Consider the following 25,339-nt stretch of genomic DNA (forward strand, 5'->3'; position numbering starts at 1 on the left):
AATTCACGTATTGAAAATTATGTATACTGAATATTGTCAGCTTATGTCAGGGATGCACAGTTATCTCCACACTTGGGATTGTTGATTCCAAAATAATTAGGGTGGTTGATGAATAAGTTTACAGGATGAAGGAAAAGATTCAAGATTTTATTAAGTCATTAGGAAAACTTATGAATATATCACTAGGCAAATTATATCCAGGGAAATATCTTCACAATTTATTTATTTATTGTGAAGGCAATCAAAACTTGCATCCCAGGTTCAGTATGTGTTTCTAAGCCAAGTTATATATAACAGCTGGTAGCATTGTAATAAAACTTAGGGCTCAAAATAGCAGCTGCAGACTGGTTAAATGAGATAAAAAGTGAGGGAGAAGTTAATATGTGGGAAAATGATCCACAGTGAAGCTTCATTTTTTGCCTAATGTCTCTCAAGAAGGCAGTGATAGCACTGGGCATTCAGATCTCTAAAGTGCTAAATAATGTTAGTGTGGCCACATGCCTCTACACTGCGATGTCTAATACAATAGCAGTGCCTGCGTCTGTTTGGCAGTAAATAGACGCCTTTCTTTACACTAGATTAAAGTTAATTCCCAGCTCTGACGATGATTTTCAGCATCGCCTTGAATGATTTACCATACTTTTGTGTAAGTTCACTGCCTATAAGATGTTGGTAATAAAACTTTTGTAACCTTTGTTGGTCTTGGAGTGGCAAATTGCGTGTATAACTTTTTGTCTCGGGGAGTTTAAATGAGACTATTTGGACAGACAGGCTGTGGCCCATTTCAGTTGCAAAGTCTTAAATGGGTTTTGTTGAGGAAGGCAGAAAGAATTAGACTCACGACCCTCTAGTCTTACAGTGTTTAGTTGATTTGAGAGCTTACTGCAGAACCACAATGAGTATGCAAAGTTTAAGTCAAACAAAAAGACAGACTGTTCAGAAAGTGATAAGGGATGCTTTTCCTGAATGACCCTTAATTCAGACTGAAAGTGATGAATAGCCTTACCAGACACCAATCCAAAGAAGAACAGCTAATGATACTCTTGGCACATCAGAGAGAGAGAGAACGGTTTAATGAAATCACAGACAGAAAGCCAAATGGCTTGTGCCTGACATGGATTGAGAAAGTATCATCGGTCTCTTGCTGATTTATGTGCATGTGTGATCCAGATGAGGCTGCAGGATTTCAATCGAGATAATGTGCATAATTAAAAAGCAAAAAATTTACTGATGCAGTGGCAAAGGTTGATGGAATCTAATTGGAGAAGCAAATGAATAAGTAAAAATAATTTTATTGCATTTTTATGCTAAGCTGTATAGACAGCTCAGCAATTAAATCACTAATCAGACAAGAACTGGCTGACCTCGGAGAGAAGTAATCTCATTCCTCAGCTGGATAGGAAGATTTAAAATATCTGCTCAAATCAATGTTAAAAGATATAAAACATACAGGAGAACATTTTGGGTTTCTGTTAGGTTTATGGTTTATATTGAAATGGTTCTTCTTACAGATAAATGATCTAGTTGATTTCTTGGAAAGCTACTTTATAATGATGCTGTTTTTATTTTGAACAGAAGCTATTTTTCAGCAAATGGAATTGTAATTTTGTGTGTGTGTTAGTAATTATGTGATTTTTTAAAATTCTTCTAGCCTCTTTAATAAGCAGACAGAATTGTCTTTGTACAATTTTGCTTGAATATCTACGAGCTACCTGTCTGCTTCTAAGGTTGTGATGATATTTGAGGTGAAAACATGAAGCCTTGACATGACTTACCTGTGGTCTGATTCTGCCAATCTCCATCACACTGACTGTCTTTCTGGACGCTGATTTGTATTGTGTTGCCTCGAGGAACCCATGCAATGTATGTGAAATGTCTTCAGAGTAAAGATCATACGGTAATTTGTGGAAACTATAGGGGTTGATTTATTGTAATTAACTTGCCCTAGGAACTCAGCGAGTTCTTCCATCCTTTCTACGGGCAGGTAAGGAGGTATATGTTTCTACCCTTTCTCCCAACAAATACCAAATCTAGTGCTCAGAATCACAGATCACCAGGCACTGGGATCAGGACTCTCTCTCCTGAGTGATCAAGGGATCAGGTCTACTTCAATGTGGAGGAAGAAAATCATAATGTTTATCACTGTTCATCGAGAGTCATGAACACTCTGTGAATGGGAATATGAAAAACTCACCTTGAACATCATGCTAGAACATCACATAGCCTGTAGAATGAAAGAACCTCAGCTGCTGCAGCTGCAGCTAAAAAATCAGGTCTCTTGTATCTACCTTAACTCTGAAGAATTGTCATGAAAGGTATATGGAAGACATCCTGGTGTTGTACACAATGAGGAAAAAAATAGTAAGGCCTTGAAGCCTTTCTTTGTGCTTTGTTTTGTGATACAAGGTGGGGCTCAGAAACCTGTATTTAAATACCTGGATAGCTTGCCTGGCTTTTCAGAAACTCTAACCACCTGTGGTTGCTCCTTCCAATGAGAGTCTGAGGTCCTTTATGGTGGATTGTCAGCCTTTTTTGTTTTACAGTGGGATCTTAGGGACCACCTCTTACATCTGATAAATTAGCTTTATTGGCATATTTTTTATTAGACTGTCAGAAAATGTTTTGCATATTTAATTCACAGCAATTTGTCCTCTAAGTCCAGTGCAACTGGCTGCAACATTGGAGATAAAAGTTTGGTCAATATACAGCTTCCGTCCATCACCTTGAACACAGTCTGCATAAAATGGTACCGGTGCAATAGTACATCAGGAGAGTATTTTGTTCCCAGTCTATGCCATTGATCAGGGGACTTGAAACTGGTACATCCCCAGCAGGGAACTCTTCAGTCTCCAGTTTGACTTAAAGGCTGTGATTTTAGTTCATGACTTTTCTGATTCTGTTGCTGGTGTGTTGATGAGATGATGACAGCTATGCTATGTGAGCAGTAGGGAATAATGGGTGGTCCTAGTGTTACACCATGAGGTGTCTGTAACCTATGTTCAGGGTTTTTTAAAAATGTGTTTCAGCTGTAATATATCTGGATCTGTAAACACTCGTGGTGTTCCGCCTTTCAAAACAACATGTGAGCAGTGGTGAGAAAAGTGGAAAGGAATCGTCTTACTGGTAGGCAGAGGAAAAGACTAGCTGAAATGAGATGATTCAAATGCCCCCGCATCCCAACCCCTTTAAACTCCTTGTTGGGGCTTTCTTCTTTGCACACCACTCATTCACACAAAGAACTTGTGGCAGTTATAATGGGAAACAGCTACCTGACTGATGGTTGGAACGAATTAGCTTAAAACTTACTACTTCCATTTGCCTGTTTTCAGAAAACCCTAATTTCTGCCAGAATGGTTCTAATCTGCCTGGAAGGTCAGCACGACATTCTGAAATTGCTGGTGTCCTGTGCTGAAAGACATACGTAGTGTCTGGAGTTTTTTTAAAGGCACCTCAACTATTCATTTACCATATTTAGGACTGAATTCATTTTTATCCTTCAATCCTTTCACATTACACAGCAATGCAAAGTGATATTGACACTGAAGGCAATTATAAAACATTTGCCTGAATGGTGTTAATGGACATTTATACAAAGAGACATTTATGCAAATGCCTATTGGACATGAAAATGAAGTCTTGTCTTTTTTAAGACAAGAAGATATATTATGAGATATAAGTTTCTCTAAAAAGTCTTCAATCTCTCTTCCAAAAGTTAGTTTTAGTCTTGGGTCCTTCTTTGCCTGGGTTATTCACAGCTAAAAGCTAGATAAGTTGGTGACAGGTGTATTTCTTTTCTCTGTTTCCCTATGTAGAACAACACAAGGACAGTGAAGGAAAACTCAAAACATTAAAAGCTCTATAACAGTACATATCAGTGAATATATTCATTGGGCAGTCACCTTCTGTCCCAAGGTCACTCTTCTTAATGTATTTGGTGAGAACTGTACTTTGGCACTTATTGTTCTGCAGTTTATTAAGAATTTATCCCGTATGTTAACACAGGCGTGTGTATCAACTACAACTACTGTTTACCCAAGTCCAGACAACCAGAGAAAGGCCACTATCTCTCTGTGTGTTTGGGGAGGAATTTTCATAAAGAAGAAATGAAATTTCCAGCTGAAGTTTGCCACAGTTGCCACTATTTGATTAGTTGCAGTGGAGACCTATAATTAGCTCTTATTTAAGAAGGCATATGGCTCCAACAGATGGTAAAGGGAAAAAAGCAAGTTAGATAAACATGGCTATTTGCACAAGATTTTGTGGTCTCCTTTGGTTATATTTTGCAATTCGGTTCTTAGGTTCTAGCAAGACAGCATACTGTTCATTCGAGGAATGTCCAAGTGCCTTAATTTTCACTAAAAATAGCAAAACTAGCATGGCCTACAAGCATTTAAGAAGTCTGGCAACAGTAGAAGAAATCAGATGACACAGAATCTTGGAAGTTAGTAATTGAACACATATTTGGTGGGGACTCTAAACAAGAGTTTTATCTCTTCTGATATTACTGGGAATTTCATATGAAATGAATAAGAGAAAGTGTGTGTCTGGACAGGAGAGGGTAATTAGCAACTAGGCAGTTTTTGGTTATGTTTCTGACAGCACCAACCAGGAAGATATGTGCAATAAAAATCTCCCAGATTGCAGGGAGGTGGGCTAGAGCTAGTCCAAACTGAGATCTTAAAGACTTTGCTATGTACACCCATCTATAGCCGCCCTCCCGTTCAGCTGCGTGAGAAGGCTGTGTGACTGCTGCTAATCTGCTTCAGGGCAAGGGCAATGAGCTCAGCTTAAATTGCCTTCTACTGCGACGTACCAGGAGATGACTTTCCACTCGAGAAGATTAGGAAAGATCACATGAACCAGTGACACAGCTTAGCTGCGTAGGTAGTAACATAAGGTTTGTGGGTAGGAAGGTGTTGATGCTCGCAGATCTTTCTCGAGTGAGAATGCCTTTCATCTGTCTGTGCACGAGTGACCTGGGAGAATGAACCTATCTACAGCTGAAGGTATATGAGATTTACTTGTGTGGGAAACCAAATATAGAGGCTATGGTATGTTTCTTGTAGCTCTGAATTAATCTGAAATACAAATGCTTTGGCAAGCATCGTTATTCATAATGAAGTACTTACAGTAAAGCTCTGTTTACAACTACAACAGCTTGGTTTGCCCATGTTTTTGAAGAGTACCTTTCATTAAATCAAAGCTTAGCAGAACCCTAAATTTCCATTTATTTGATCAGCAATGTAATAATACTTCATTCCTGAGATAGAAAGAGAGATTCAAGAAGTTTCCAGCTACTGAATGAGTACCTTGTTTCCAGTGCTATAGCTGTAAAGAGGATAGATTTGAAGTTAAATTTGTTTTCCATAAGGATTTTTTTCCCTGACTGTATAATCACTTTCTGTTCATTTTAGACCTCTCACTCAAAGCTCAATAAACAGCAGAGAGAATTCTGGAGAAGGCAGGATGTAAACCTGAAGTCACCTTTCAAAAAGGCCATCCACACTGATGTTCCCTGGAGTAGTAATTTTATGTTTAGAAAAGAAATATGATTTTGTTTTCTTCTCTGTGTAGAGGATAGGAAGTGATGTAACATCTCCAGCAGCAGAGTGCCAAGACTGAGTTGCCATGCTTCCTGCTTCCTTACTTTGAAAAAATAACAATTTATCTTATTTCTCTGGGATAAAGAACAGAGGACAAAGTCAGGGTGAATCCTATCTCTGATCTTTGTCAAGCCCTGAAGGTGAAGTGTACCAGAAGCTGAGGTAATGGAGGATTATGAGTATGGCGATTTCCCCCTGTAATTCTCAGCAAAGCTGTAGCAGTCAAGTCCTACAAGATTAACAGAAAAGTTGTATGGGAGAAAATGTGCTTTGAAGGAGGTTTTAATGTATTTTGCCTGGAGAACACAGCTTTTTCACGTTTCATTTATGTCTCGTGGTCCTTGTTATGTAGGGTAATCTGACATTATTTAAGGTTATTCTTAGCAAAGTATTCAAAAAATAAAAAGGGGATAAAAAAAAGCCAAGGATCTAATTTCAAGGCTTTCTCTGTGCTTCTGATATCCAATGGAAGCAGAGTTTAAAAGTTATGCAAAGTGATTTAGTGATGATCATCCAAGCTGTGCATAGTCTGTGTAGCATTATGAGTAAGAACCTTTTCCTTTCTAATTGTTGATTTTTATTCAAAAACTGTCTAAAATATACTGTCTTTTACCCTTGGCTCCCAAGGCTTTGAAGGTACCCTTATATCATCACTTAGTGCAAGAATTTGAGTTAGGAGCTGTGTGGTTAGGCGTTTATGTGTTTTTAAGCCTTGATGTACTAAATACAAACAGAACTCCAACATTTTGGCATCCCTGCCTATGGCAGGGGGTTTGGAGTTAGATGATCTTTAAGGTCCCTTCCAGCCCAAACCATGCTATGATTCTATGATTTCTTAAAGGTCATATTATACTTAAGTTCCTAAACAAATCTGGGTCACAGGCAGGGATGCCTACTACCCTGAAAAGGCTTGTAGCTTAATATTTATTCCATTTTTTTTGGCAGTTACAGACATCAGGAGGAAGAACAATTGAAAATATAATTATGGAAAGAATTTAGCTGTTGAGATAGGAGCATGCTAATGACTTACATGCCAGATTGTAGAGGACTTAAAACCTGGTCAACCATATTGCTAGCAAACAGCAAGGATCCACATGACTTAAGTGGCTCTGGGGGAATCATTCATCATCAAGTCTCTGCTGCACCAAGATATTGCCAGTTAAAAGTCTGTCCTTGACAGAAATCAGAGGTTGATATTTGCACGTGTCATTGTCATTGTTGATTTCGCCAAGTGAGTTTTTTGTTTGTTTGCTTGAGGAAATGTTGCTGTAGAACAGCTCTGAAGCCTCTCAAACCAGTTTTAGAGAGATTAGAAAGAAATATATATATAAAAAATAGCGAGTACATGATGGTTAGAATAAAGGAGATTTAAAGGAAGGGAGATAGCAGAGAGATGATGGGAGCAGAGGAAGGAGGTTAGAAAGGCAGAGTTGGTATAGCTGGAGAAGACAGCTGAAATAACTGGCCAGTGGAGTTTGGGAGAAGAAATGTTAGTCTATTTGGTGTGTGTACTAGGATCTTGGAAAGGTTGAAGGATCAGTTCTGACTTGCAGAATACTATAATGATCTTTAATTATTTTTCCCCAGTAACATTTTCTTCTCCCCATATGAGCATCTGCTGCCCAAAGTTGTAGGGATGAGATCAGAGAAGCCAAAGCACAGATGGAATTGAACTTGGCAAGGGATGCAAAGCTCCATGCATCCCAGGGTCCCGAGGAAACTGGCTGATGTAGTTGCCAAGCCACTCCCCAGAATATTTGAAAATCTATGGCAGTCAGGTGAAGTCCCCAATGACTGGGAAAAGGGAAATATCACTCCCATTTTTAAAAAGGGTAGAAAGGAGGACCCAGGGAGCTACAGACCGGTGAGCCTCACCTGTGGAATATCCTGTGCAATATCATGGAACAGATCCTCCAGTAGGCAATGTCAAGGCACATGCAGGACAAAGAGGTGATCTGAGGCAGCCAGCATGACTTCAGCAAGGGCAAATCGTGCCTGACCAATCTGGTGGCCTTCTGTGATGGAGTGACTGCATCAGTTGACAAGGGAAAACCGACTGATGTCACTGGGAGAAGAACTCACTGAGAGCAGCTCTGCAGAGAAGGACTTGAGGGTTCTGGTAGATGAAAAACTCGACATGAACCATCACTGTGCACTTGAAACCCAGAAGGCCAACTGCATCATGGGCTGCATCAACAGAGGAGTGGGCAGCAGAGGAGAGAGGTGATTGTCCCCCTCTGTTCTGCCCTCGTGAGGCACAAATAGAGGGGCATGTTAGGCACCAAAAGTTGATTTCATTATCAACAACCACAGAGTACATCAGATTATACCTACTCCCAGGAGGCAAAGACATAGTTAAGAGGTTTGATCAAATCTCACATATCTCTGTAGGGAACTATGGTTCCTGACTGTGTTCTTCAGGTCCTGGTGCTCTTTGTGGAAGATGTTAAACCAGATTTTACTATCCATTGCTTGCTTACTTCTGCTTTCCTATACCACCTATCTTTATATACACTGAGATGTTATGAAAAACTAGTTTGTTTTATATGGGCTTTTTCATGCCTACCATAGATAGTCCCTACTTCAAGGTCCTTTCTTTTTTTAAAATGCCATCACTTAATAGTCTGCAAAGGAATTGCTAGGGGTGGTATTAGGATGGTGATATATTTCCTGTGGAAGGAGTAGAAAGAGAAAGAGATACAGACTTTTCAAATCCCCTTGAATGAACAGTGGTGCAGGACAGCTGTCCTGTTCATGCTTGTGATGGTTCCTGCAGCCCTGGGAGTTCTTTCACTTTCCAGGTATTTTGAAGGCTTTTTCCGCCCAAAAAAAAGATAACCAGTAAATGCAATAGGATTACGTCTAGCTTAAGGGACACTGCAAGTGTTACAAACACATCTCCTAAAGAGGAAATTTAGCAAAAGCCAAATTGCTTTTTTTCAAAATCAAATTTTTCTTGCTGAGTTCACCAAAGCTCAAACACTTGAAACTGTGGAATAAACAGCTAAGCACAGGTCAATACAGCCTTAGCCCTGGCAGTTTCCACACACTACATCCATCTTCCTTGGACTGCACATGAGTGGTGAGCAGTGCAGGCACGTCCTAGAGCTGTTTGGGTAACTGAGGTTTTGCTAGAAAGAGATTTGGGGGAGTCTTTGAAGCTTTGCTCCCCTACCACCCTACGCTTTGTGCCAGAGGACATGGAAGGAGTGTGTGCACAGGTGTACATCTGCTACTTCTTCTGCCAGCAGCCAGCTCTAAAGAACGTCAGCCGTGCAACCACCAACCTTCCTGCCACGGTGTCTGCTAGCAGACAAGTTTGTGGGTTTAGAAAGACATGGCTGTCAGAAAGCATCCCAGGAACAAGGAGAAATCTGTAAAAGTTCCCGGAATGATGACGAGGTTTTCGTGGAGCAGGCTAAGGAAGCGCCTGTCTGGCACGGGTACCGCTTGTGAGTGGAAGAAGCTGAAGCAGGGTGGCACAGGCTGCTCGCTGCCTGCACAACAAAGCACAGGGTGCGTGAGCGAGTGCTGCTGCCTGACGAGCGGCGTCTGCGGGGATGTTGTCATCCCCTCTGCTCTGAGGGGCAGGACGCCTGCATTGCCGTCAGCGTTGCTGAGATGTCTTCCTGCTGCTGAGCACTCCTCTGAGGGATCTCCTGCCACAGCCTTATGTCATCCTTCAGGAGGGAGAGAAGCAGGCGGCGGCCGTTGAAGCAGGCAGGGATGGGTTTTGCTTAGGGGATGATCAGGCACTCATCTGCTGCAGTTCTCTGCCAGATCTCCGCAAAGCTATATCTGTGTTCTTAAAACTAAGCAATTTTTGGCCCTGTAGTATATCCACACGCACAGATTTGAGACATCTCTAAGCGTAGTAGCTTGTCTTTGATTTCAACCTTCCCAACAAGAGAAATGACTCTTTGTGCCACCTTGCAACTCTAGCTCCTAAAGCAATTACACACTAGCAGTGGTCTGTGCAGGAGTGCATTTGAAAAGTAAATGACATTAAACTTTCCATCTTAGAAGAGTACCAGTATATCAATATCCAAATCAAATAACATAAAGCTCCCTTTGTCTGCCAGATAGGAATAAGAATGCATTATACCCCTAATATGATTTTTGCAGTGTCTCTAATATGATGAGATTTAAATTAAAATAAATATGACTGCATGCTTTGAAGAGCTAATCAGGCTGAAACGTTCTAGCCTAACGGGTGTAGCACAAGGAAATAAATGTGCGTTTATCTAGGCTGTCTGGACTTATGCAGAGCTATTGTGAAGGATATGTGCTGGGAAGACAACAGCAGAGTGAAACACAGGCTGATCCTGGGTGTGCTTGGTAAAAGTCAGTAACAGGAAAATGATTTGTATGTAGTTTGCATTGATAGCCCTATGGTCCTGGTCCTGCTAATTAATTAGCACAACTCCTATTGTTTTTTAATCTTTTCCTCCTTCCTTTCCCCCCCCCCTTTTTTTTTTTTTTTCAAGAAGGTGCTTCTTTGTCTGCACTATTCCAGTTCCAACAGACAGGTGCCACAAAAATTAATCATTATAATGACAACTGTACTCCATACACTTGTCTACCAGGACCTTTAGTACTCTTTTTTTTAAAAAAAAAAAAAAAAAACTTCCTTTTTTTTTTTTTCCATCCTAAACAAACGTTACCTCTGGAAATCTTTAGTCCTTTGTTAGTATCAACTCTCAAACCAATTTCTGCTTGCAAGTTATGTATTCAGCAGCTATACAAGTTATGCAGCAGTAGCTTTAGCACAGCAGAACACACCTGTCCTGATTTGAAACTCTTGACAAACCAGCAGTCCCCAAGACTTCTTGACCTGGTCTTTTATCCTACCCCAGCTCATGAGCTCAAAACAATTCTGCAAAGACCCAAATTCCCAGAAGTATCTCCTGAAAAACTGTTATTCTTTTTAAAAGTCGTGTACCTGCTGGCTTCCTGATGAAGATCACAGATCTCTCTCTCTTTGAAGGACTGATACCAGTACACCTTTTTTAAGCACACCTCATCAGGAGAGTTCCAAAATACCATTTGCTAAAGGATTACATTTCAAAAGCTCAGGTCGCTACAGAAATGAATGCTGGAAAAAAGGTAAAGCTGGCTCTGAATACATTTTGGAAGTTGTTTTTGCTCAGGGGCAATGGAAGTAGAATTAGCAAGTGATTCAGATTAAAAGCCAAGACTCAGTTTAAAAGTACCTCACTCCGGTGCCCAATTGCTCATTAAATGGTCACACAGGCATCGCAGACTCCTCTGGAAGGAACTCATTGTAGTAAATGTTGCCTACAATGTAGTTTTGTACAGCTAGGCAAGCCATACTCTGTTCCCATCAGTGACAGGTTTAATAAGTAGTGGAGTTGGGGGGAAGATCTGTTTCATTCTAAAGCATGCACCTTTTTCTGCTGGATGAACAACGTCTTAAATCCTAGTGGCTCCACTGTAGCCAAAATAAGATGCATACACCGGAGGCATCTAAAAGTTAGGACACACAAATACCAGCTCAGTATACGTGAAGCTCATGTGTGGTGATGTGATTTATCAGCACACAGATGAAACCATTGACTGTCTGAATTCAATGGGCAGAAGCTTAGGTGTTGTGGTTTCACCCTGGCAGCTCAGCACCACGCAGCCGTTCCCCAGGCAGGATGGGTTAGAAAATGGCAAATGTAAACGTGCGAGAACTCACGGGTTGAGATAAGGACGGTTTGCTAGGTAGAGCTAAAGCTGTATGTGCAAGCAAAGCAAAACAAGGAATGCATTTGCCACTTCTCATCGGCAGGAAGGAATCAGCCATGTCCAGGAAAGCAGGGCTCGTCATGTGTAATGGTTTATTGGGAAGACAAATGCCATCACTCTAAATGTGCCTCCCTTCCTCCTTCTTTACCCCAGTAAATGTGCTGTTGGCTATTGTCCACACTCCCAGGTAGTAACTTCTGGGAGCACCAAAGGTGACAAGAAAACTCCTTTTTCTGAAAGATGCCCATTGCAGATAAAAGTTGAATTTTTATCATGTGAGCACCTACAGTCCATGCTTCTACAGACACCCTAGAAAACATTTGATGCTTTAGCTTTCATTAGAAATAAAGTCAGGGCAAGTGCTGCCACTGGGTTAGCTATTTTCACTTTGGAAACCAACCTGCCTACTTGTGTTTAACATCTGTTTTCTTTAAGTGCCATGCTTGGGAACCTGCAATCCACAACAACAACTTGCTCCATTAACATTAATTATTGATAATGCAAGTGTTTAATTAGAAGTACTAATACAACTGGCCTAGATAATCATGAAGTGTAGGAGAGAAAATAGTCTCCCTGCAGAAATCACACTGGTAGTCTGTCTGTGTTTTGTGCAGGTGATTCCAGCCTTTGCTCGGCCTGCGTGCATGAAAACAACGTTTACAGCAGAATATTTCAGATTTTGTACAGGAACGAAGAGATCATTCTTAATGAATCAATGAACTTCAGAGTACACCTGCTTCTGGATGGCGAAAGGGTGAGTTGTCTTGGGATATCCATAAAAAAAACAGGAGGGTTGGGATTTCTTTTACCTAACTTTTAGGTGTCCATCACACAGATACCTCCATATGAGGTGTTACCATGGGGTTCCTGTGTTGTCACAGGTCAATATAACTGATGGAGGTGAGAGCACAGCTTATCTGACCTATTATCAGCATCTGCCTTAGAAGGAGATCCTGTACTTGTCCTTCTCTATGTTGATGAGGGTGCATGGGGTCATTTGTTTAGATGTGAATGCCAACACTGAAAGCATCTGCATTAGGTCAGATAGACCCTATGCACTGCACCTATCATGACGAGTAGTCCACACCCTGGCTTCCCAGTGGAATAACATGTTGACGTACTCTAGTACATCAGTATATCACAACAACTCAAATGTGTCAACCATAAGTTGTCCTTTGTGTACTAGATCACCATTCTGCATGTCTGTGTAGATGAATCTCTCCTGAAAAATCAGCAGTCTTCTGCATCTTGCTGGGACCAGCTTCCTTACTATCCATTACTGCTACCTTCTCCTTTCTCCTTGTGACTGTTATTTCTTTTTGTTGTTGTTATTGTTGTTGTTTTCTTATTATTTTTTTTTCTCCCAGCAATGAGAATGTTGTGACCAAGTTGCCCAATCCCTTTTCACCAAAGTTCTCACCCTTCTCTTCAGTGCTCCTGATTGCAGGAGTGCCTGGCAGAGTAGCTGGAGCTTACCATTCCTATTGTCCGTGCAGGACCCCTATGGCTTATTTGTTCTCTGTCATGTCTCAGCTAGAATGAGCTCATGCTGTGATCCCATTTGGCATCTGTTACTCCAGGCAAGCACCCACACAAGTGAAGTAGGTGATCTGAACCACCCATCCTGCAGGGCACTTTTGGTTTCCTCTTACTGAACAGAAATCAATGTCTCTCACTGACTTTTCCTATGCCTTGAAGCTACAAGACAGAAGCAATGTAAGAGTGCGGGGAGTGACATTTTTTTTTTTTTGAATTTTACACAGAAAAGGGAGAAAGATTCATTGTACCATGACAATCAGTCCTGGCCCAATGTGCCGTTGCTGTGCTTTGCCTGCACAAGGGCTGGTGCAGAATATATTGCATTAGGACATGCTGTCAGTGATAATGAGAGACATATGACATCAGCTGTTTTGTTTGTTTGTTTGTTTGTTTTGTTTTGTTTTTCAAAATCAGTATGCCATCAAAAATAGGTCCTATTACTTGTGCAGCCAGTGCGAATCAAGGGCTATGCACTGAACCTGAGGCCAGAGATGCTTGGCTGTCCTTCACTGTGTAACTTCATATTTAAGCACGGAGAGATTTAAAATTTCTATTTTCACTAATTTCAACCCATACATACCTGGGTTATATATAGATCTAAATCGAAACAGCTGGAGAACCTAATTTAAGCTCATTTTACATGCTTCCCTTTCCCTCCCACTTTTTTTTTTTTCTTTTACATGCAGTGTGATCAATTTATTCCTCCCTAGAACTGTTGTTTTGCGCTTACAGGAAAAAATGCTAAGTTCAAGGTTATTAATATTCGTTAGAAAAATGTTCCAACATGCTTAATTGAATATTAATTTTATCCTTCCACAGTGGAACATCTCTGATTAAACATCCCTCCCCTCAAATTACAGCAGTTTCCGCAGTGTTGAGCAGGGATGATTTCTGATGATTTTTGCATTAATATTCAGAAAGCTATGCACCTCAAAAAATGAAAGAAATAATCCCACGATATTCCTTGCAGCTAAAACTTGTCCTGACTCGTGTGCTGTGCCCATCACACTTACCTTTATATAGGAGATTCCTTGGGAAAAGTAGAACTGCCCAATTCTGTACTTACAGAGTGGTTTTACAAAGAGAAAACTCCATTATCTCTGTGTGATGAAGTTGCTTTGGCTTTTCAAGGGTGTACAACAAGAGGATAAACAGGTTTGTTCACCCAAAATGAATTTCTGAAGGTATTAAAAAGAATCAAATTCAAAAAGTAAAGGTTTGTAAAACTTCAAGCATTTAGCAGGTTTGCACAATTCACTTATGATTAATGCTCCCAGTTCTGTTTTCTGCTGTTATATCTTGTCCTCTGTGACTGTAAAAATTCAGCATAAATATGGGGAAAGGCAAAGTGTGTCACTTAATAGGGCACCCTGCTCAGAAGAAAAGCTATTGTATTTTCAGCTACTGTTCAGAGATGGTATTGCATGTCTATCACATAATCTCAGATGCAATTCCTGCAACAGGGCTTTGGAGAAGTACCTTGAAGTCAGCAAAGCCTTTTGAATATTGTCTCTGTTCATCACTTCTTAACTTATTTAACACAGAGCGTATGTCAGTCCTATGTGTGTCTGTTGTGTACTATGGTGGTGTTTTTGGTTGAGAGGCATGAGTCTGTTTGCTGCTTTCTCTGTAAATGGAAGATATGATAAATGGGTAAGGCAGTTAGGCTGGGTAATGGAAGTGGTGGGTTTATATGCTCCTTGTAGTTTCTGCTGCCAGAGCTGGCATTATCAAATATTACATCAAGGGAGTAGTATGCTTTCTCCTCATGGTGCTGGGGTAGTTCTGTAGATGAGGTAGGCTCAATACAAAAAAAAAGTAAAAAAATTGCAGTGTGCATGTTCAGATTAAATTGTTTGCTACTTTTTTTTTTTTTTTCTGTATAACCCTAGATAAGCTGAAATATGGAAATATGTCTTTTTTGTCTGGCTTTATATGGAAGAAGCCTCAATTATCCATCTAGAAGCCACACTGAGCATACCTTTCACCATATAAATGGTTCTTTAAAACTCTGTCATTTATTAGATGCCTTTTTCTGTATTATCCCAGAATGCAGCATTCTTTGAATTCATAGGAAACAATACTGCAGGGCTGAGGCAGCCTTTAGTGTTACAAAGTCTAATTTATTTTCATAAGCTTTTGCTTTCATTCCTATTAAAGAAGGAGCAGTGCCTTTTTCATCAAGCAGTAAAACAGGTAACTTGTCTCCTTGCTTGCTGGCTCCATTTGGGGACAATTTAGCAGCTGGGAGAGGACAGGGTGAGGCATGCTGGGATATAATGGTATATTAGATTTTGTACTTTCCAGAGAAATTTAAGTGAGATGGGACAGCCAGATGATTCAGTCTGACATCCTGGCTAAACTGTTAAATATTATGGTAGTACATCACAAGGATGCTGGAAACTTCAGTTACAACTTTTATTGCAGCTCTTAGAAACTAAACCAAAATAAATAAATAAATAAATGTAAACTTGAAAACTTAGAAATAAAAACTGAAATGATGCACTTGATTCTAGACTGGTTCAGCAGAAATAGGAGTATTTTGGTTTCTCTATGCTCTTTATTGCATATGCTACTTATACTTTTTGTATACAAATCCCTTTTATGGAACAGATTCCAAACAGTGTTTAATAAAATGCATCTCCCTATCAGTTCTTTCTTTTGGTGAGAGAGGCAGAGGGTAGAAACCAGCCTGACTTCTAGACAGTGCTTTCGGGAGAATTTTGTGCGCTCACAGCCAAATATGGTGTTTTTGGCACAAGCTAAGGCCCAAGGTAGGAGCACCAGGGGAAATATAGGCCCATCCCAACGATGAGGAACTTTCCGCGAGACACAAGATGATGTTTCAAGAAAGTACAGAGTAATATTAAACTGATGCAAACAAGAAAGAATTAATCAAATTGGAAAGAACAAAATTAATTTATTTCAGCCTTACTTGATTTAGCAGGGGGGCAGGGGAGGCTGGGGAAATGCATGTACTTATTTCAAAGAAAGCTTTCAAAATCTTTCTTCAGAACTGTCTTGTTTCATTTTTGACTGGACACGAGATCAGCATGTGAAACATTTCCCAGCGGTCAGATGTTCTGAATTTCCCTTACTTTTATTTAGTTATATGGAATATTAGGGAAAAGAATAATATTCCTTCTTTCGTATGAACGTATTTCTACAAATAAAGATCTTTATCTCCCCTTTCATGAGTTGTGATTTCAATCATTAATATTCCTGAGAAGTTGAAGAACTTTTAAAAAAACATCAGAAGACCCTTCATAGCTTCTCTGGAAGGACCACTTTCTGGCTTAGACAGTCAAACATGAATTATATTTCAGAGATTTGTTTTCAAGCTGATTTCTTGAGTAGGTTCATTTAAAACTGTACATCTTTTCTTCAGGGAAAAAAAAAACCTGTTTGTCTATCAAACTGTTGGGCAATTACCATCTGTATATAACTGTGAAAAACCCCATAATAGTCCCAGTAGTGCTTAAAGGAGCAACCAATATTTCATTTAAGGACAATATTATTGCATACAGAAGACTGACAAATAGATGATAGAAATCCTAATGCTTCTTCTGTATGAGTTATGGAAAGGCCATTTCATTTTCTCTCCTGTAAAGGATTTTACATACTTTGGTTCTAATACGTGAAGAAAAGTAAAACACAGTGAAGTCTAGCAAGAATCAAAGCTGTATATTAACTTGTGTCATGTAATTTCTGTATGTAGCTGTTATGTCTGAGGGTTGGATTGACTTCTAGATAGGCTGTGTTTGTGGAGAGCTTTAGATACTCAACTCATGCATAAACCTTTCAATGTTATTTTCTCATGAAGATTCCAGTATAGAGCCACAGTCCAATTTTCACTTGCTTTATTATTTACACCTCCGGTATACAAAGAAAAACATGCAATCTCTCTAGTGACAACTGTGACATGATCTTATATGGGTTCTTACACTGTGCTGAGAAGTCTAATTTCAATCCACTTGTGGGACTAAATATACACTATTGTACAGTTGCACTGTAATGCTTGATCCTGTGCAGCAGTGAATACCTCTCAGATACCTGCTCATTGCCTCAGCCTGTTTTGGGCAAGTGTCACTAGCCTTCTGTCTCTGAAGATATTGAACTTGTTTAAACTCAAGCTAATTTCAGTGACAGTTGCAGGTGCTCAGCAGTACTTAGGCACAGACCCAAAATTTCAACCCTCTGTTGGCAGATGAGGTTTGCTTTGTCTGATGCTCTATACTTGAGATTAATTCCTAGTTTAAATTCAGTCTGTAGCTTCAATAATGATTATTTCTTTTGCAACTGCCAGCAACTGTGATTTTTAGTGACAACAGCTCATTAAAAAGGAAAAAGTCTTTTTTTGCTGAAAGACATACTTCCAGATGTTTTGAGACAAACACAAAAGAGAAGGCACATTTTCAGTAAACAGAGGCTGGAATTTTGTTCTCACATCTCAGTGCCTGTGATCATGCTAGAAGAAACACCATATTACTTTGGAAGGGTCTACATTTTACGTCTGATTTTTTCAACAAAGTACAACCAGTCCTTGGCTCTAATTTTTCTTGCTTCCACAGAAAAAGGCACACTGCAGATGGAGTTTCAGCTTTGGAAAACATATCTAAACATGTTCTAAGCTATGTATTTTATGGATCCTGCCTGTTAGAGTGGGTTAGATGCCTCTGACATTGTCTTCAGTACATTTTTGGTATATTATATTAAGAAAGTGCTAATCTGCTGGAGAAAGTAGACTTCATCTTGCCTAATTTAAGCCATTTAAAATTTGAGTGGATCAAGACCAGTGTATTTGTCCATGCTCCATCTATTGTCAATGGAAAGAGACAGGCACAAACAAATCAATTATCCATTGTAGATGTGTGCTTCAAAATGGGTCATCTCACTGCGTGTGTGTACTTGTTGCTTTCCACTGACAAAAGACAGAACCTAGATGTCTCACCTTACTTTTTTTTGTGCACAAAATAGGGTAAAAAGATGTTGTCTCTGTACTACTTGATCCCCAGTGTGCAATTCTGTTTTTCCTCCTACGTTCCCATGTTTTTCCAGTGTACTATGGTACACAGCAAAGGATACTTATACTCACAGAAAAGGAGTATTTTGATAAAAAAGTGAGTGATTTTCTGTTCACATTTCCATTTATGTTGATAAAAAACAATTCTTATTCTACTAAATATACATTGCTGCAGAAGAAAAGACATTCCAAAGGAATAAAACACAGCTTAATCCCTCTTCCAGTCTAATTAATTACTTCCTTAGATTATAGTTACTTCAGCTGTGTCAAGCTAGAAGTGTTTTCCAATGTTGACTTCTCCAGGTGAATGTAATGAACTGACAGCTATCCTCATGTGCTGTCTCACAAAATCCAATCCAATATTTAACTGACAATCAGAGAAGGGTAATTTTGTTGGTGGGATCTGTTAGAAGAACGTACCAGTGAGTCAATTTATTAGGAAAAATCATCCCCCTTTGTCTTCAGTGTTGTAGGTACCAATTTATAAAGATAACTTTGCCTTTCTCTTTTGTAGGTGGAAGATGCATTGAGTGAGGCAGACTTTCAGCTCAAGTTGGACCTGCACTTTACTGATAGTGAACAACAGTAAGTGCTGTTTTAAAGCTCAGTTGGTAATGCAGGAGTTTCTTCAATTGGGAAATGACCTTGAAGTGAGAGTCCTTTTGAAAAAGGATGTCTTTGATGTCTTTCCTTTTCCTTAGTGTTGAAGTCCTTTTGTTTCTCATCTCTGTATTTGAAAAGTGTATCTCACATTCCTCTATTAATGAACAACATTTTTTCTCTTTTAAGTGAGATTTTTAAGTGTTGCTCTACCTCTACTGCTATTGAAGTTAAAGTAAATATCACCACTGACTTCCATTTGAGAGGGGCTGTTGTTCAGGAATGCATTTATCTCAGGAGACAACTAAAGGCTGAAGATATGTGTGTGAACATGTTGAGTGCTTTTCTTGTGAGAAAAAACCAAGGCGGTCTTGATATTTTAGGAGGAAAGACTATTCCCATTGACTTTGATCTCTTCCCACTGCATTTGATTCCAAAATCTTGGTGAAGTGGAAACAGCATCTGTTCCTGAGACATAGCAGTAAGCGTAATTCTAGACCTTATTCAACCTTGCTGAATCACAGAAAAGGTTTCTGATGACTTCAGCAGCTGTGTTTCATGTGTTTTTATTCATATCCATAAGCATCTTAACAAATTTCAGGGCATGTGTTTCCTTTATCTTCAAGATACAACAAGTGAAACCTTGTTCACAAAAGCAGGTGGGACTGGACCATCAATCATCAGCTGAGAGAAGAAACAAACATAAATGAAAGCCAAAAATAAAAAGAAATGCAGCTTTCACATTGTTGTGAAATTGTGGCATAAAACATACGTTTCATTTCTGTTATCATCTGAATGATTAATCTGGTTTACTTTAAACAAAAGCAGTGGTATTTATAGAAAGGTATTCTGCAAACCTCACTGAAACATTTCTTGGGACTACACCGTACTCAACCAAGTCATCTTAGATTTTCTTAGCTCTGGAAAGCAATTGACTTAGATCAGAAGTGTCTTTAATGCTGTAAAATAAATCTATTTTTTTAGGAGTGACTTGCACGCACTTTGGGAGAATGTGGTTAGGCATGGTCTCAGGTCTACATCTCATTCTTCTGCTTTACAGATGTCTTGGATGTCATATGGCTGACTGCACACTAGGAAAGTTGTTCTAGGATAGTTATAATCAACATTGAAATAGAAGTCTTGGGTTTTATTTATTGAAAATAGAAAAGCTATTCCTAAGTGTATAATTTCTCTGCAGTTACTTAACCTACTCCTTTGCCTGACCTCTTGCAAAAAGTTTTTCAGAAGATCAGCTATCTAGAAAGGTACTCTGAATATGTTCTGTGCTCTGACACAGGACTGTTTCTACCTCTCACAGATTGCTTGAGGAAAAATAGATTGGTTTTACAGTAAAAATCACAATTAGTGATTTTTTCTGGCTATGAACATTCAAATAAGCTGAGCACTTTGCTAACTGCATGTTACTCTGCTATTTATTACTTCTTGATGATTCCAGACCTAGTATATAGGTGGACAACAAAGGGAAATTTGTGTGTGGTGATCACAAAGGGAAATTGGATCTGCATTATATATATTTCTCTTTTGTACATTATATTTATACTTATTATCTATATTTATTATATTTGCATTTACACTAGGCATAAGTACAATGCAAGATACTCATCAGTTATGTAAGCTCTCTTGAAGCTGTGAATGTTACCAGGCAGTGATAAAAATTCAGCTCAAGCCACCTCCCAGACTGCTGCTTGTAACATGTTATAGGCTGTGACAACTCAAGCTTTCACTAATCCTTGTAAACCTCTTTCTCTTCCAGGCTGAGAGATGTTCCAGCCATTCCCATGATCAGCAGCCGTACACTGTGTCTTCACTTCCACCCCCGGAGAGGTCTGCACCACCATGTTCCTGTCATGTTTGACTATTTTCACCTGTCAGTGATATCCGTCACAGTGCATGCGTCACTGGTAGCATTACACCAGCCTCTGATCAGGTAAAGGACACAGAAATGTCTCGTGAAAGGCAGAGAAGATCCCTCTTCTGAATGCATTTGCTTATTGTGTAGGAGAAGCAGAGATCATAATTTAATTTCAAATTTTTTTCGTTATGGGCTAGGATTCTGGAGACTGGATCCAGCCTCTGACATGGGTTCCTTTCTTTGATAAGACACTAAGGGCCTGATCAAAAAACAGCAGTCTGCAGAATTTCAGGGAGACTTGATCTCTCTAGTCCCCATCTGTAACAAGAGAATAGTGAAATTTCTTGGCTCTTCCTTGTCTGTCTTTCCTCTTTAGTCCAAAAGCACCTAAGAACGTTAATATATATATTTTCTGTTGTTTTGTAAAACGTTTTGGACAGTAGGTCTCTAATCTCATTTCTGGCCTCTGGGCATTAGCATAATTCATAACACGGCTGGAAGGAAGCATGCATGAGTCAATACTGGATAAGCCTCTGTTGATTTTTTCCCTTGTAGCATCATCTGATTTAACCATGGAGCAGTGTAATACTAACTGCCATGGGGCCTAGGTGTGATTTATGTTATCTGATTCGTAAGGACATGAAAATAATTCAGAACTCCTTCAAATAAAACGGGACTGGAGGTCAATATCCTCTAATATTTAGAGCAGGCGAGGGGGAGCAAAGGTCTTTCTGGTAATTTACTTTCTGTCCAATCTTGTCATCACATGAGATAAAGAGTGCTGAAAGGGAGGGAACTCCCTGGGTCCTGGAACAAAATGCAGTGTTCAGTGTTGTTCAGATCCTTTTACACTGGCAAGGCCTTGCTGTTTACCAAGCGTATATTGAGTTTGACAAATACTGAGTGACGACCACTGTGTCAAAAAGAAAAGATGGTTCTCTAGACTCTCTTCTTTTCTTAGGTTTCCTATTTTGACTTAGTATATCTTTTCTCCAGTTCTTCATTTGTGTAAATGTATGGTGTTTACCTGGTGCCATTCAATGAATTAAGATTGTAAGAGGTTGAGTAGTGACAGTGATGTGAGTTGTATTAGTACCTCAGACTGAAAAATCTGTCTTTTCCTCCTCTACTGAGATGCAGGTAACTGCTGTTATGACTTCCCTGCTATGTAGATTTTTAAAATAGTGAATTAAATTGTAACAGACTACTCCTAACCAGATAGTTCTGCTCAGATAATTTATCCATTGTTCTACTATACAAAAGGGTGGAAGAGCAATAGTTATCAGGCTTAATGACTGTTTTCAGTGCTTTGTTATCCCCTAATGAATGGGGCTTCAGAGAGTTGTTACTGCTATTACACATAAATTGCATAATGAGCAACTGTTCCAGATTATTATAGCTTTCAAAATATGATTTTGTGGACATTTATGAAATATACAATATTTTTACTTAGTGCAACAAAATGAAGATTTTTGACAACACAATGCAGAGTTTCATTTTCTTAAGCCAGTAAAATCATTCTAAAGTGTGATACTGAGGATTTATCTTCTTGTTAAATTTTCAAAACCAAAAGAGTATCGTGTTCTCTAAATATAAATCAAGGTGAACAGTATAAAAGAAATGTCAGTGGCAAGCATCCTGAAACAAAACCAACCCACGAAAACCTACTTGCTTTTCTCTCATCTCAGAGATTACTTGTTTAGCACTGGTCATTGGGATTTACTGGGAACGTGGAAAAAATGTAAAAGTACACCTTTATTTTGTAGCACAACAGAGCCCAAATGATCAGAAAGCCTTTTTTGACACATTATAAAAAAATAAATGCATGATTGTTACATTGTGTGGGAAATATATATATATATATATACTGTGTTGTACTATGTTTTATTTTGCCAACTTAAACCTTCCTATTGTGGTATGTATTTTATATATATGTACATTCAAGGGCCATGTGCCCTAGAAGAGTACAGAAACACTGTCCGGATGCGCAGGGATGGGATCAGGAAAGCCAAGGCACTGACAGAACTAAACTTGGTGAGGGATGCAAAGAATAACAAGAAATAACAAGAAGGGATTCTACAGGTACATTGGCCACAAAAAAAAAAAAAAGAAAAAGAAAAAAAAAGACTACGGTGAGTGTTCTGCCTCTGACAAATGAAGAAGGAGAACTGGTAACAACAGACGAGGAGAATTAAGAGGTGCTTAACAACTTCTTTGCTTTGGTCTTCACTGGTGATCAGGCTTCCCACATCTCTTGAGTCTCCAAACCTCTAGATGGGGGCTGGGGGAGCAGAGTCCCTCCCACTGTGAGTGAAGAGCAAGTTCAGGATGTCTTGACACAACTTAACTACTACAAGTCTATGGGCCCTGATGACGTGCATCCCAGGGTCCTAAGGGAATTGGCTGATGTAGTTGCCAAGCCAATCTCCATCATAACTGAAAAAGCATAGTAGTCAGGTGAAGTCCCCAGTGACTGGAAAAAGGGAAATATCATTCCTATTTTTAAAAATGGAAGAAAGGAAGACCTGGGGAACTACAGACCAATGAACGTCTCCTCTGTGCCTGGTATTATCATGGAATGGATCCTCTTGGAAGCAATATCAAGGCACTAGCAGGACAAGGAGGTGATTTGAGGCAACCAGCATGACTTCAGCAAGGGCAAATCATGCCTGACCAAGCTGGTGGCCTTCAGTCAACAAGAGAAAACCAACCAACGTCATCTACTTGGACTTCTGTAAGGCCTTTGACACAGTCCCACACAGCATCCTTGTCTCTAAATTGGGAAGATATGGATTTGAAGGGTGGACCATCCGGTGGATGAGGAATTGGCTCAAATAATGTAGGTTGATCTGTTAGAGCGGGTCCAGAGGAGGGCTACAAAGATGCTCAGAGGGCTGGAGCACCTCTCCTATGAAGAAAGGCTGAGAGAGCTGGTGCTGTTCAGCCTGGAGAAGTGAAGGCTCCAGGGAGACCTCATTTCAACCTTTCAGTAGTTAAAAGGGACTTATAAAAAAGATGGAGAAGGACTCTTTACTCAGATAGATAATGATAGGACAAGGGGGAATGGCTTTAAACTAAAAGAGGGTAGGTTTAGATTAGATATAAGGAAGAAGTTATTTACTCTGAGGGTGGTGAGGCCCTGGCACAGGTATCCCAGAGAATCTGTGGATGCCCCATCCCTGGAGGTGTTCAAGGCCAGGGTGGATGGGGCCTTGGCCAACCTGATCTAGTGGGTGGTATCCCTGTCTATGGCAGGGGGGTTGGAGTAATATGATCTTTAAGATCCCTTTCAACCTGAGCCATTCTATGATTCTATGATTTATTTCTACACATATTTGTACACCTATATCTAAGATAAAAACAATTCTAGACATGCTCTATAAATAAAGTTCACACATTATATAAAGTTGAAATTTACTTCTGTCTTGAAGTTGTCCTGGAAAACAACTTTGCCTGAAACACAGATATCTACTCACATATCCCCTGTGGACTCAGCTTTTCATATTTTATTAGATGTGTTGGCAAATTATACATTCTTCCCCAAAGTCCTTCCCTGTTGCCTGTATTTGAACAGAGAAACCCGTAGTGAAAACAGCAGGATCGATTCAGGCCCTTCCCTGCTGGGTAATGTTCACCTTCAAAAAGCTCCCACGGGGCAAGCCTTGCCAGGATGCCTCCATTTCCTCCTTTTTTTTTTTATTTTTATTTTTTTTGAAAATGAATGTTTTGCTCTCAATGTTTGTCCTGGTTAATAATTCTTATGCTGTAAATATTATATTAGATTAGGCACTTTGAACCCTTCACCTCTTATAGAACCTCTTATAGAACTGGGAAAAAGTGAAATTCTGGATTATGGGATTCTTTTTAGGACTCTGGATGGAAATTTTTTGAATCAGCTTTTCCAATGATCATAACCTTCAGCTTTGTAATGGGGTCCGTACTCATGCAGATGCTAATGGCTTTATGCATTTCCTAAGGAGGTGAGAGCCTGGATAAAAAGGCAATGAGGCAGAACTAGAGTGAATTCAGCTCTGTTATCCCCACAGCAATCATATTGGTTCTAGGTATGGGATGATGAGGAGCAAAGTGGGATTGTCTTGGTCTTCAAGTGGCTGGGGAAGCTGGACCACTGGAGGCTGAGTCAAAAATGTTGTATTTCCAGGCAGGGGCACAATAATAAGGGACAGGCTGGAGAGATGGCAGGTAAGGAAACCCATGAAGTTCAACAAAGGCAAGTGCAGGATCCCTTCACCCCAAGGAATAACCCCAAGCACCCATACAGGTCAGGAGGTGACCTGCTGGAAAGCAGCTCTGCAGAGAGGGACCTTGGAGTCCTGGTGGCCAGCAGGCTGACCATGAGCCAGCAACGTGGTCTTGTGGCCAAGAAGGCCAACAGTATCCTGGGGTGCGTTCGGAAGATTGTTGCCAGCAGGTCAAGGGAGGTAATCCTCCCCCTCTACTCGGCCCTGGTGAGGCCACACCTGGAGTATTGTGTCCAGTTCTGGGCTCCCCAGTACACGAGGGATGTGGAGTGAGTCCAGAGTACCTAAATGTGACAAGGCAGTTGGAGAAGAAAGGTGAGGAGGATCTCCCAGTTTGGACAGCAGTTTTCTGTTTTGTCTTTTGTATATATCAGTTTGGTTTCTGGCCTGAGACATTGACTTTTCCCTTAGCTTCCTGTCGTTGGCTTTGCAACTGGCCCAGTTTATAAATGAAATGAGCAGTGTAGCCCAGCATCAGTACTTAGAAAAAGAACTTTGGTCCAGCTTTGTTCAGACCTCAGTAAATATTTCTTCTTTCCTTGGGACACATCCATCTCTGTGGTGTGCAGATCTACTTAGTTTCAGGCATGCTGCATGCTCAGTTTCTTTCTTATATTGGACTCCTGTAAGAAACGAACAGCAAGAAACATGGTTATGCGCTTCATTAATTTCATAGACCTTTTGACCA

The 25,339-nt window shown here is 39.9% G+C and overlaps 1 protein-coding gene across 12 annotated transcripts in view; it reads left to right on the forward strand.

The window, feature by feature from the left end:
• Nucleotides 1-25,339, forward strand: part of FAM135B (family with sequence similarity 135 member B) — a 284,433-nt gene that overhangs the window by 173,253 nt on the left and 85,841 nt on the right. For all 12 annotated transcript variants that reach the window (XR_014580600.1, XR_014580601.1, XM_083826400.1 and 9 more), the window contains 3 exons: nt 11,969-12,108; nt 18,431-18,501; nt 20,291-20,464. Coding sequence is in view for 10 of the 12 variants with exons in the window: in XM_083826400.1 (XP_083682526.1) it covers nt 11,969-12,108; nt 18,431-18,501; nt 20,291-20,464 (385 nt within the window). In the remaining 2 variants the exon portion in view is untranslated. The remainder of the gene's footprint in view (nt 1-11,968; nt 12,109-18,430; nt 18,502-20,290; nt 20,465-25,339) is intronic.

This window comes from Anser anser (genome assembly GCF_964211835.1).
Source record: "Anser anser genome assembly, chromosome: 2".
Lineage (NCBI taxonomy): Eukaryota > Metazoa > Chordata > Aves > Anseriformes > Anatidae > Anser > Anser anser.